The 13,770-nt window shown below is 44.4% G+C and overlaps 1 protein-coding gene across 3 annotated transcripts in view; it reads left to right on the top strand.

The window, feature by feature from the left end:
* epn2 (epsin 2) overlaps positions 1–13,770 on the top strand; it is a 55,570-nt gene that overhangs the window by 30,567 nt on the left and 11,233 nt on the right. For 2 of the 3 annotated variants that reach the window (XM_079177561.1, XM_079177559.1), the window contains exons 1-2: positions 6,492–6,637; positions 12,570–13,315. In XM_079177561.1, the coding sequence (XP_079033687.1) occupies positions 12,885–13,315 (431 nt within the window). In that variant the 5' untranslated portion in view covers positions 6,492–6,637; positions 12,570–12,884. Of the gene's footprint in view, positions 1–6,491; positions 6,638–12,569; positions 13,316–13,770 lie in introns of those variants that run through there. The other variant, XM_079177560.1, reaches the window with a different exon arrangement.

Raw genomic sequence — 13,770 nt, 5'->3', positions numbered from 1 at the left:
GCTGAGCCAGAGAGCGCGCAAGAGAGTCAGAGCAGAGGATGAGAGAGAGAGAGAGAGAGAGAGAGAGAGAGAGAGAGAGCTCGGCGAGGGGAGAAACACGACTGGCTGCTGCTCAGCAACACACCACGATGAGTAACGTTCAGAGAGAGAGAGAGAGAGAGAGAGACAGCAAGTAGGGGCGAGGGAGTGGGAGGCACTTCCTGTGTATATATTTGTCTCACACGGTTGGTGTGGATTCTGTGTGTGTGTGTGTGTGTGTGTGTGTGTGTGTGTGTGTGTGTGTGTGTGTGTTTCTTCAATCACTCGACTGTATGCATGTGTGGTTTGTCGCTACTCCGTGCGAACCAGCTTCAGTTTCACACCTTCGAGGTGAAAAGTCACCTCATGTTTGCCGTCCCACGTTTACCTTTAAAGACTGAAAACTTACATTACAGGTTGAGAAGAAAAAAGGAAGATGTTGTCCAAAAATGAAAAGCGTTTGAATTATTCATTGGCATTCATGCAAGATTACATATTTCAGTTTCAATGTGTAGTTGTTGGGCCAGCAGCCAGTAGGGCTTGATTTCTCCCTCTTGTTAAACTGCCTTGTACTAACGTTGGTTGCGGTCAAGAATCGCGAGGCGTCCAGGAGCGCATGTGGAACAGCAACAGAGTGTTTCTGTGTCTTCCAGTCACACAACCAGCATGGCAGAAAGGGTAATTGGGCAGCTGGATGAACCTTTGCAAGTGTAAGAAAAAAGGATGGAGGATATATCCAGCGTTGACAGCAGCAACATATATCCCAACTTCATTTTTCCAAGTTGCATTCACTGTTGCCAAAAGTGCCCTGGAGTAAAGTTGGAAATAGTGGGCAGTAGAAAACAGGGAAGAGCTTTTCATTTCAGTAGTGAAGGCAGACAATCACACTGACACACTGTGGGTGTAAATGAAGCTTAAATGCAACTCTTCCCCTGTAAGATCTCACCAAAACAGAAAGTCTGCAGCTTTGAGAGAAAACTTGAAATCTCTCTTCCAGTGAGGTAATGCATGGGTGACCCATCGGTTTCAAGGACAAATGCTGATCAGAATATAAAGAACATATGTTGATGGTTATATTGTCAAAGTACATTAAAGGTCTCCAACTGTTACGTCAAGTCAACGTGGAGACAGCACACACTGTGATTCCTAACAGTCTTCAATAAGGCTTGTCTTATTTAAGCCATTTCCACTGCAAACACATGAACAACGGAACGTAAATACATGCACAACACACAACGGTCCCATGTTCAGTCATGGCCTCAGATGTTAGCCTAAAAGGTCACTGATGCTTGCTATGCAAACTGCAGAATATTGCACCAACAGTTGCATCAGCACTGACATCAAATACGATGCTCTACAACGGCTTCTCTTCCTGGTGTAAGAGACAACGTATGCATTTCAGCGGCACGCTGAGGCCACGAGCTGTCACAGAATGAGAGAGCTTTTGCCCTTTTGCCTCGTCAGAATATGTCATGAGAAATGTTGCTGCTGTCTCCGGCTCTTTGGAATCCTCGCCAATGTGTTCTTGCTTATTCTTCATGAAATGATGCTGCAGTGCAGGATAAAGTGTGGATATTCTTGACTCTCTCTATGCAACTTTTCTTTTTCTCTTATGTCATTTAAAACCAACATGTTGTGAGAAAAATTGCGAGATGAATAGTTAAAAAAACAAACAGCTAAATGAGACCTGGACAAAGCAGAACAGCAGGAAGTCATGGACGGACTGCGGTTTCAATAGCATGACCTGTCCAGGAAGTCCCCAGTCAGCTGGTCTCTTGACTCAGCCTTGAGAAGGGGGACTGCAGGAGGAAGAGAGGAGGGCTGCTGGAAGAATAGAAGAGGAAGAGGGGAAGAGGAAGTGGAACTGCCTTTCAGCTCAAGGGCCAAAAGCACAATCTCCCCCCCCCCCCCCCCCCCCCTTCTTGTGTTTGTGATGATTTCCCACGAGGGCATGTATGGCATACATTTGTTTTTGCATAGATATATAAATGCTGAACAGGATCAAAGCCATGCACGTGTAAGTAGAAGATCACTGAGCATTAGAGGATTTAGAAAGCAACGCAACATCCACAGATGGGCGTCCGGCCTGTTAGCTTGTGAAGCTAATTGGTGCTATTTGGTCATCGCCGTTGTGTTTCTGTGTGGCGCTTCTCAAACAAACAGCGTGGGCGCTACTTTTGTTTGTTGTTGATTGTTGTTCTGTTCGTCAAGTTGGATTTTCTGTACGTAGGTGGTTCTATTCTTTGTCTACTCAGCCACTCACAGCGTTCAGACCCTTTCCTTCTGTTCAGCTCACTCAGCTGATGCACTGACATCACTTCCTGTGTCCATTTCCAGTGCAAGGCAGCGCCCGGATGTTTTGAGCCAAGTGGCTTTTGTTATCGTCGCAATGCATCAAATTGCCCAGTGACACGTCTTGTGATATTACTGATGATTTATTTTTACTTTATGATCCTCACATGAACTAATGGGTGAACTGTGAAACTTACACTTCACCGTCTGTGTGAAACTATCCTTCAGTTGTGGTGCATTTGTGTCACCAGCAACACACAGGCTCACCTAGTATGCGAGCTCGAGCTTTTCTGCTTGAGTGATGAAAACACTTCTTCCTGTCGGGGGCACTGATGCAGAGGGCGGCGTGTGTGTGTGTGTAGGTTTGTGTGTGTGTGTTTGTGTGTGTGTCAGCGGAAGCAAGTGGGCAACGGCGGAAAAGCAGGTGGGCACAAAGTCTCTCAACTTCCCTTCAAAGACAACGAAAACTCTGAAGGCCCAGCTTCTCATTAGTTTGTTCCACGCTCTGAGAAAAGAAATATCTGTCCCCTGTGTCCAGTGATTATCTCCCCCTCTCATTCTCCTCCCATTTCTCTCTTTTATCTCACCCCTTTTCTCTGCACTTCTCTCATTGCTTCTGTAAGAAATCCGTCGGTGTCGTAAATTGGCTTGAAAAGAAATGCTGTGAACTCGGTGAGAAACCTTTGGATTTCCTCTAACAATGAGCAGATGGAGCAGATGCCCGCTCTTCTGCTCATGTTTGAGTGACATATTTCATCAGTGAGTCAACATAATGAGGAGAGAAAGAGAAGGAATTTTCATTCAAATGTGATGCGAGAGTAAAACGAAGTAAAACCTCAATTACTCACAGCCCGTGGATAAGATCAGTGGTTTGTGTTAATGTGGAAACCTCTTGATATCTGCATCAGCAGGTTCACAAGTTTAAAAGTGTCAGCGGTGATGTTCAAACCATGTCGGGTGCAAATCTATCAGGATTTCTAGTGAATTAAAAAATTCTATTTTGCCTCCAGTTGTGCAGAGAAAACAGCCGTCAGTGTTTGAGTTGATACGACTCTTTGCAGCTGAGTAAGATTAACACAGTCTATTATTAATGTTTTCCTCTGTAACTGTTGGTTCACATTAAGTTTGTGATGAATGGTGAAACCCACCAGAGAGCCGGTTAACAACAGCGATAGGCTGGAAACGACAACGTGGCGTGCAAACAAAAAGGCAGAGCGATTCCCAGAGTGCCTGAATTATAGATTTAAAGATGTAATTTGGTCTGTTTTCCCTCATCAGAGTTGTCAACATGGACGCTGATTGGTGACTAAAAGGTTCAAGTTAAACTCACAGAGGTGATCTTGCGTCGAATGTGCAAATGTAAAAAAAAAAAGCTGTTCTTCTTGCTCACAGGTGGATTTTACACCAGCCCTCAGCAAGCATAACACCATTTGCACGTCTGTAAAGATTCAGCTAATAAGCTGGCAGGAGTGGCAGGTATTACACATCATCCTGTTTCACGCTTTCTGTCTTCTTCTTCTGCTGATTTCGGCTCCGTCTGGAACCACGTGTTCCGCCGCAGGCCACACACTGAATTCTGCCAGTCTTTCCCCCCTTTTTTTCCCAAATTACATAACTTTGCAGGTTTTTGAAAACTGAAAAGCACCAGTAATTAATGCGGCGACTACCAGGGAAGGTTTTGTTTTTCCTTATGTGAACAGTTCACACATGCATGCTGAATGGTATTCAAATAGACATGACTCACATGTGTTCGCCGCCTTTGCAGCTGAGATTTTCTGCGGTCTGGGCCTGAAATGCCGACGTGTGATAAAACGATGTATAATTTAATAACGACGAGGTTTTATCAGTGAATAACAATGGTAATATAATAACAGTAATAAAGATATGTAATGCTGTGGATATTGCAGAGTTGCTTATCAGATAACCTCATGCTTCTTGCTTCCCTTGTAACTCTGTGCTGGTGTTCATGTAACTGACTGTACTACGACCAGGAATAGCCACTACCAAGTCATTGGACCCGAGGATGCACACAACAAAGCTAAAGGCCCAATGAGTCTCTAATAGGGTACGAGTGTTGTGAATGGGGGTAATTATATGAAAGCAGGCAGGCTGCAGTGTTTAATGTTAATTAGCTTTAATGAATTTTCAAGCTAAGGCGCTAATTACATATTAAAGGACGTACATGGCTGCAGGGGATCAGCTGCCAGGACCTCCCGAGTTACTTTCACGCTACAATATGATCTCACCGCTTATAATAAAAGAGTAGCACGCTGCTGACCTCTATTGGCTGACATGAAACCTGCAGAGGAGTGATGTCATCCGGTCTGCAGGAGGCACCAACACACTGGCAGACATAGCTGACCATCACTGCACTCACTGGCAATTTCAAATATGTTGTCTTCAGCGGAATAAGCACAGTCCAGGTTTGCACTAGCTTGAACCATAAAGCCCTTAAGGGGACATGTGATAACAAAGCACTATGAAACAAGGTGATGTCAGGAAATGGTAAATTATTTTGTGTGTTAATGAGAAACTTTTGGATGCTGATTTTGTTTTTTACGTGTTTGCTAAAATAAAAGATCTGACCCACTCTTAAACCTCACAGTCAGGGTCATCTGTGATCACAGGAAAGCTTTTTATCACACTTGTTTTAACAAATTCCAGTTGTTTTTTGTATTATTTTTTTTGTAGACACAATGTCACCTCTGGTGTTGTTGGAGAAACCAGCTTTGGTTCATATCCTCTTCTGAACAGGATCGTATCCGAGCTAAATATTGACTTTCCGTGTGTTTCAGGAGTTGTGCTGTTAACGCGGAGGCTTTTAAGTCTACGATGATGAGTCAGATTCCTGGAAAAACAGTCAACTGAATTCATACCGAAAAAAAACAAAAAGATGATCCATTAGTGAAAAGGTTTTGGGTTATATCAGTATTCAAAAAACAGTATAGAAATAATATTTGGTAAAGGTCTGAATAGTTAATAATCAGTAATCAGTGTTTTGGTTGCATCTTGGCTTGCAAATGTCGGCTCTAATCTATGTCAAGCTATAAAACTTGTGTGTCTGTTTGCACCGTGATGTCCAAGTCCATCTTTCTTTCTCTTTCTTTCTCTCTCTCTCACGCAGAGGCCGACACAATTGGCTTAGGCTCTCTTCAGCTCATCCTGTGCTCTGAACAAAGCCTAGAGAGAGTGAAGCTCCATGTGAGATGATGAAAGAAGAGAAATACCAAAATAAAATGTCCCTGCCAGCCAGGAGGTACAGCATATTCATAGTGAGCCAAAATAAAGTTTACAGACATCAACTTTTCTTTTGCCACCTGTGCTGTAAGACTGTGACGTTTTAATCCCTACCTCTATTTTTAAGCATCGCACTCCCCATCTACACATGTAGACGTCTATTCATAGCGCACTGTACACTTTCCGAGGAGTCTTTTCTATTCATAGAGCCGAATTTGAATGAACAAATGATGCGTGTATGCCCCACCTGTCTTTAAATGATGAGGCGGTTGCACAGACACAGTGGAAAAGTCTTGAGTGATGGAATGCTGTCCTGCAATGTTTAAGGCTTGTAGGGACACACCTGTAACACACACACACACACACACACACACACACACACACACACACACACACACACACACACACACATCAGGCTATGTTTGACTATGTTTGCACTTGCATGTCATGATACTGAGCCTGAGCATTTTATTCCCTGTTGCTGATACAACTTGCATTAAAAAGGAAGTAAATTACACAAGTGGTGGCCTTGAGAGGTCAGTTCAGACGGACATCAAACAGCTAAATCAAAAGAGACAGGGACTCTGTCTGAAAACAGGATTGTCTTTGTAATTTGCAATCCTAAAAAAGACATTGAACCAGCACTGTGATATATTTTATAAACCCACTCTCCCAGAAATACGGCCCACCCTGTTGCATGTACTGTTAAAACTTGGGATCAAACATATGAATTATCATGATGGTGACTCTTGGTCTGTTGCTGTAAATGTACATTTATGACTTAATGAGTGACATGACAAGGCATATAGTTTTGGTCTTTCTGCCCGCCTTGGTCACACCCTTCACCCCCCCCCCCCCCCCCCCCTCCCGCTCTGCCCGCCATGTTCTGGAGGAGGAGATACGTGTAGCCTGGCTGTAGCTGGCTTAGCATTAGCAACACTTAGCTATAGGCGGAGGCGCAACAAGCTCCCCGAACGCCAAAAAATAAGTACTCTTGTCTTGATTTGTCCCCCCCTTGGAAAACTCGTGTATGTGTTTGTACCGCTGGATTAACAGTTGAACCCGACGTAACGTTAGCCCGAAAGATATGGTAAGTTAACGTCGGCTTTCAAAGACAGACGAGTTGTTTTGTTTTTCCATGGTTGTCCTGTTAATCCAGTGATGTCTCCACCGAGCACCCGTCTCGGCTGCTAGCTTAAAGGACCGCTAACTAGCTAACTAGCTTAGCATGCTAGTTGGCCGTCTTAGCACTGAAAAGACGTTTTGGGAGCCGACCGGAATAGTTGCGTATAAGCTGTGGCTCCAATAAATGGCAAGCTTCGTATTCAACAGTTGATTTTTCCTGTTTTATTTATCTGCCACTGGCTATCCCAACATAAGCTTTGCTAGCCTTCATCCAACTTTTTTTTAAAGCTAAGTTTTGATCTCGTATCCGAAATGGGAACTTTTAGTCAGCGGTTGTATTTAGGAGCGCAAAAATCAAAATCAGAGACATAACCAAGTGTTACATAATATGCAATAAAAACACACTTTACAAGATGGGTTGTACACTTTTCCAACCGTCGAAGTCAACTATAAATTAACGTAAGCAAGTTAACGTTGTTCGCTAGCTTGTGTTAGCTAGCTAATGACAACTTCTTTGCCGCAAGTTTGCACTCAACTTGCTAACGTTAGCGGCAACCGTTAGTAGCCGTTAGTAGCAAGTAGGCTATTCAACCAAGATGTATTAAAGTGACGTGCGCAAACTTAGATCTCTACTACACCCAGTACATTATTTCGCAATTCAAAACGGCAGTTTACCTCACTAATGTTAGCTAAAGCTACTTTAGCTCATGTGCTATCAATTCAATGAAACGCCGTGATTTGTTCTTTTGTTTTTGAGGAGCAACTTAATTATTTCCTTTTATCAATATAACATGCTTTGAAGGTGGAGACTGCTCAATGAGATCATACTATTGTGAGTCATCGCGGCTCAAACTTGACGTCCTTTTACTTATTGAGATTTTTAGGGAAAATCTCCACAGTGTGGGCGCTGTCTGTTTCCTCGTAGGCAGGCTCAAACCCTCTACTGACAGACACTGATCAGTGGTAGGGTGGGTGTATCTATTTTATTGGGTATAACCTCGGAGTAGTATCGTGGTGTTAAGATGTTAGCTTTGCAGTCAGAGCCGCACTGAGCTCATATAAACGTGGCCTTTGTCTATTGTCAGGATGGTTTGTCAGTCACAGTGGGTGACAGATGCATCCTCACCGTCCTCCTCCCTTTCCTTGACTTGTCTTTGTCTCCTAGGCGGTCAGGGAGGAGACAAAAGACAGTGGTGACGTGCCCCTCCAGAAGGTGTCTTTTCCTCATCGTAACCGTCCTCTCACGGTCATTTAAAGACTTTTTGGAAGATGTGTGTTGTGCTTTTATTTTCTCTGGGTCGATATGATTGTTAGTTTGGTTTAAAGGATCTTAATCCCAGAGTAGCTGAGTGGTTGAGGATTAATCACTGGTATAGTTTGCTGGTGGTTACACTCAAATGGAGCTCAATAGAAGTGGACGGTGAAGGAACTGGCTGGATAACTTGATGTCACACTGTTGGACATGCTTCCTCCTCCCTCTCTCTTTCTCTCACACACACACACACACACACACACACACACACAGATATTGTCAGGCACCTTGTTGTGCAAGCCTTCTATCTCCAGACAGATCAGCTTTACTCCTGTGTGGGCCTGGCAAGGTAGACCTGTTCTCAGTGTGCTGCTGCTCAACCCTTAATGCTAATCACAGTTTACTTATGTTTAGCCAAGACACACCCAGATACCGGCACATGCTGAGTAGGTTTGACTTGTTGTGTTCTTGCCTTTGGGGTGTTTGACAAACTCCTGTATGTTATGGCATCGCTTTCTCTTTCTCAGTCTCTTTTACATTCTTTCTATCCTGGCAGCACTTTGAAACCAGCACAACAGCAGCTGCTGAGAGTCCTCTGCTCAGCCACATTCATGCTTTTCCACAGACCCGGATATGATTAGTGTTTTTGTATAGTTGCTGACGGTCATATCATCGACTATTTGTGTGCTCTACAGTTCATGCGCAGGTAATGCGTTCACCTCGCTGTGAGGTTCCAGCGCTTTATACAAGTACAGGCGGGGAAAGAACGCTGCGATCCGCCCCAATAACAATCCTGCAGATCGGGTTTTGTTGTAAATAAATAAAAGGAATTGATTGACCAGGAGTTTCACCTGTTGATGAGCAGCAACACCACAATATTAGATGGTCTGTTCCATGCATTCATTATATGCTTAAAATAATAATGTTTCATACTCTTTTATTCACTTTCTAATAGAGAGTGACTACTGCTGCTAGAAGGTTTGCATAGCAGATTAGATCACTTTTCTTTTTCATGTAGAGTAAAATTGGCATTTTGCAGTAATCAGCCATATATATATTTTTTTCCTGCAGCTACTTTTAAAGTTATTTTTTGAATTGTAAACATCACAACGTGAAATTGTCTTGCTTTTTGTTGTGGCTACAATCCATTCCCAGAGAGGCACAGATCTGATGATAATGTCGGTTCCACCGTTGGGCTTAGTTTGAACGTTCTGACTTTGCATGTTCTGATGCACGTAGCTGTGTCGTCTTAATCCACTGAGCAGATTACGCGGTTGATGTTTTGTAATGACGTCTGTCTCCGAGGTAGTTTCTCTTCTCTTACACATTCAGAATAACTCTGACTGACTTCTGACTGAGCCCAACTCTTCTGTGTGGGCACCGTCGGGTTTCTGCTGATGCTGGTGGAGGATGTAGTGTAAATCCATCCTGTTGAATGAAAGCCAGTGTGAATCCAGGATTGCCATTATTGCAAAAATATCTACAAGTATAATTCATGAGCAGGACCACTGATTGAGTTATAAAGAGTATTATTATAAATGAGGAGAAGAGGACTGGAATGAGTCGATGCCGTTATTTAACCAGTGTTCATTTCTTTACATTTTACAACATTTTCTTTAACCGCCAGACAGACAGACAGACAGACAGACAGACGAGGTGGCTGTAAAGGTGGCCGTGGATAGTTTAATAAGCGTGTGAGTTCGTCTGAAGCTGCAAGAGGTAGACCCTAGACTGACGTATTTTATTAGTTATCCCTCTATTCTAGCAATTACGAGGCATCGTGGCAATTTGACAAGATGGACAGTCACTCAGACATAATGAACCTGCGTTGACACATGAATATATATCTCTACACACACACACACAAGTCTTGTGTGTCATCTCTTCTGGGCCTTGGAGCTTCGAGTGATAGAAGCACAGACGGGCTGAAGAAAGGCGGGCCAGTGGTGTCTTGTGGTGGGGGTTGTTCCGGGGTGTGAAGGAGGTGTGTGTGTGTGTGTGTGTGGGGGGGGGGATGGGATGGGATGGGATGGACAAGACAGACTCTCCTCTCTTCCTCCTGTCTGCCATTGGTGAATAGGTGATTATAGCAGCAGATGTGTCATTAGGTCTGAGCTGCATTCATGGGGATGCAGGGTGAGGAGGGAACCTTTTGGGGGGGGTTCATGCTCCAAAAGACTCGCATTTCATTTGCGTTTACTAAATTTAGGGGATGTGCCAAGTTGCCCCCCCCGCCCGACACATACACTCACATTCGCGCCCTCCCAGCTGTCTTTCCATGGCATTGCTAGGCAGGAGACAAACTCATACCAACGCATCGGTAAAAGTACAATCTCGCTTCTTTTTTAAGTGAAACAGTTGAACTGTTGCATTGAACACAGAGTCCTGCACAGACTGCTGATCAGTTGTAACACTCCCCCTCTGTTGGTGAAGGCATTAGGTTGTGGGGCATGTCGGTGCACGCTCGGTGCACGGATCGGATTACTGAATAAGTCATCCTGGGGCTCCCCAGAGGAACATCTAAGCTGCTATTTATTACCAGAACAACTTTTCAAATACAATTTAGTAAGTTTGCAGTTGATGCCAATGTGTTGACTGACAGTAAGGGGGGGGGTAAGAGTGTGTGCACCCTCAGGAAATGTTGTGTGGATAAATCAATGTAATAATCTGTCTGAATGATCAAGCCGAGGACATCCTTCTGAGGTCTGATTGCATCTGAGCTCAAACCGTTTCACGAGATCGTATTTCGTTGAAATCGACTTTTCCTTCCAAGCAGCTCGAGCACATAAACATAATAAAGACACTACTTGGTAAACAGAAGGCAAATTAACGGTAAATGGCTGTTTCATAACGTAAGTTCACACACTAAAGTGACTTTTTGCATGTAGTTATAGATGTGAAAAGCACACAGCCGTGTGTCTGCACACACTTTCCATACTTGTGTGTGTCAGGAAGTGATGAACAGCTGGGCTGTTAGAAACAGGACAGAGGAGTCATCGGTCCCTCCTGTAGTCATCTTCAGACTGGAAATGGTTCGTCTCCTCTGCCACCCACCAGAGGGTGGAAACACGTCATTACTCATTGTTCTGGCTTCCCTCACAGGAATACCGGCCTACCGTACCAACGCTGCGGTAACATGTAAAGTGTTTGAGAATGATGCTCAAATCAATCTGAAATTCTGCTAAAATTAGCTGCTGTTTGTGTGCTACTTTGGTACGGAACATATCTCTGCAGAAGTTGTCATTTTGGGAAATACATAATAAGTAGGTGCTCCTGCAGACCCACATTGTTTTGAGATTTGAGTAAGATCTAATGGAACAGAGAGTTTGTGCTACGGCGCCTCCATCACGTTTTTTGAAGCCGATCTCCTGAAGCAGTGTTGGCCGATGACCGATGTCATTTGAAGCCTTCTATTTATCACAGCATTATGTATTTTATATCTTAACATTGTATGTTAAATGTTGAAATTATGAGATTATAAAGTATCATGAATTGGCAACCGTTTATTTATTGGAAGGCACCATGTACGACATATTCCACGCTCTCTTGTTAAGATGCATGCTGGCCCGACGTGTTCCCTTTTTACACGAACGCCGATTCGGCTCTTATCGCTATTTTGGACAACACTAATAGAGACAATGGATCAACCTATTTAGAGTAAATATCCTCAGATAACTGTCGGTGGCTGATTGATCGGAGCAGTCTTACATTTGGGGCATTTATCCACAAAGCCGACAACAACAAAACATCCTTTGAAGCCAGTTATTAAAAAGCATCCTGTTGGTAGAGTATTGTAGACCTTTGTGATGCAGTGAAAGACTGTGACCAGGACACTGTCATCCTGTGAGACACGGGTCGTACCTTCTTAAAATAGATTGTGTCTTATTGATTAGCATTTAGCCGTTTTTCCTGGCATGGATCTTCTAATGGGTTCCCACTGATCTTGCGTTTGCTGTGAGCGTTTTTTGTTCTTCTATTTCAAGCCCACCCAACATACACAACGTTACCGCCACACACACTTAATTAGCAAATGAGTCGGGTTACTGTAAACTCAAGCGAGAACACAGAAGTGGAAACACAGTTCTTGGTCACACCGTGGCCCTGCATAATGAGGAGGCCGGCTCTCTGTCAGCGAATGGAAACGACTTATCTCAGCATGAAAGTATGAAACATGTTGTTTTGTCTAGTTTCAAAAGGGAAGGCACTGCAGCTGCTCCTATAAATACAAATTCATCTTCTCAGTCTTATTGTTTAGGTGTGGAAATCAGGATTACAAAAACACGTTTAACAAAGTAAATCTGATTAGACCCGCGACGCTGCCAGATGTTTTCGTGGTAGGTCAAAACAGCGTCTAAAATGTAATTTGATTTATTTCTGCAATGTCTCACGAGTGAAAAGTTGTTTTATTTTCTTCAACAGTGACTACTCGGGGAAAGGAATTAGTTGAGTTGGGTTAGTGATGTTATCTCGGTGCTAAAAGGAATACTGAGCTGTTGGCGTATTCACATGTGGGCACTCCAACAAGGAAGCGTTGTGGCGTTTGCTCTCTGTTTGGCTGCTGTTCTTCTTCTGTTCCCTTTCCCCTAAAATGTGCCTTTCTTCTTCTCTTCCTGCCACTAACCTGTTGTCTGTCTGTCTGTCCCAGGTGATGGCGCGGTCATGTGTGCAGCCAGCACTGTGTGTGTGGAGATGGTTTTAACAGACGCCGTTCTGGAGGACTCAGGAACACTGCACTGGCCTGGAGAAGCCTCATAAACAAGCACACACACGTACACAACACACACACACACACCTGTACACTAAAAGATTTACACACAATCCGCCACCGCCGTGCCTTGAGAAAGGACACGGGCGCACATAGCACTAGCTTCCCCTGAAGCGCAGACACATACACACCCTCTCTGTGTGTCAGCCTTTCCACCCAAAACGTCCCTAGCTCTGCTCCATCCTCACCGCCACCATGCCGAGCTCCACTATCCGCCGGCAGATGAAGAACATGGTGAACAACTACTCCGACGCCGAGAAGAAAGTCCGGGAGTCCACCTCCAACGACCCATGGGGTCCGTCGTCCTCGCTCATGTCCGAGATCGCCGACCTCACCTACAACGTGGTCGCCTTCAGCGAGATCATGAGCATGATCTGGAAGCGGCTCAACGACCACGGCAAGAACTGGCGCCACGTCTACAAGGCGCTCACGCTGCTCGACTACCTGATCAAGACGGGCTCAGAGCGCGTGGCGCTGCAGTGCAAGGAGAACATCTTCGCCATCCAGACCCTGAAGGACTTCCAGTACATCGACCGGGACGGCAAGGACCAGGGCATCAACGTCAGAGAGAAGAGCAAGCAGCTGGTGGTCCTCCTCAAAGACGAGGAGCGCCTCAAAGGAGAGCGGTAAGAGAACAGATGCACAGCATCGTCTGAGGGGTCACCTTGTGTTTATGCATGTTAGGGTTGGGCCGCTTAACGACGCCGCCGTCCAACATCGTGACTTTAAAGAGAGACAGATGGCCCGTACACACACACACGCAGACAGCAAGTGGCCTGAATGTTAATGACTTTTGACCGAACCACACCAGACCCGGGCACCACTTCCTCTACTGCACTTGAAGATGTTGCTGAATAACTGACTTTAGAAAGTGAATAAGATGCTCTCCTACTTTTATTTAGTTTGTGTTTTTGTTCATCCATCTTTCTTTTTCTGATTTTAAATCAGAGCATTGCATCATTTCCACATTATGCAAAGGGGGGGGGGGGGGGGCTTCCTCGTTTGTTTGGCAGCATGTAGAATTCTAATGAATGCTTCTGCTCTGGTATTTTCGAACTGGAAACCATTTAAAAGCTCCGTT

The sequence above is a fragment of the Pholis gunnellus genome, assembly GCF_910591455.1.
Source record: "Pholis gunnellus genome assembly, chromosome: 17".
NCBI classification, from domain to species: Eukaryota; Metazoa; Chordata; class Actinopteri; order Perciformes; family Pholidae; genus Pholis; species Pholis gunnellus.
This window is presented reverse-complemented; position numbering and strand designations above follow the sequence as displayed.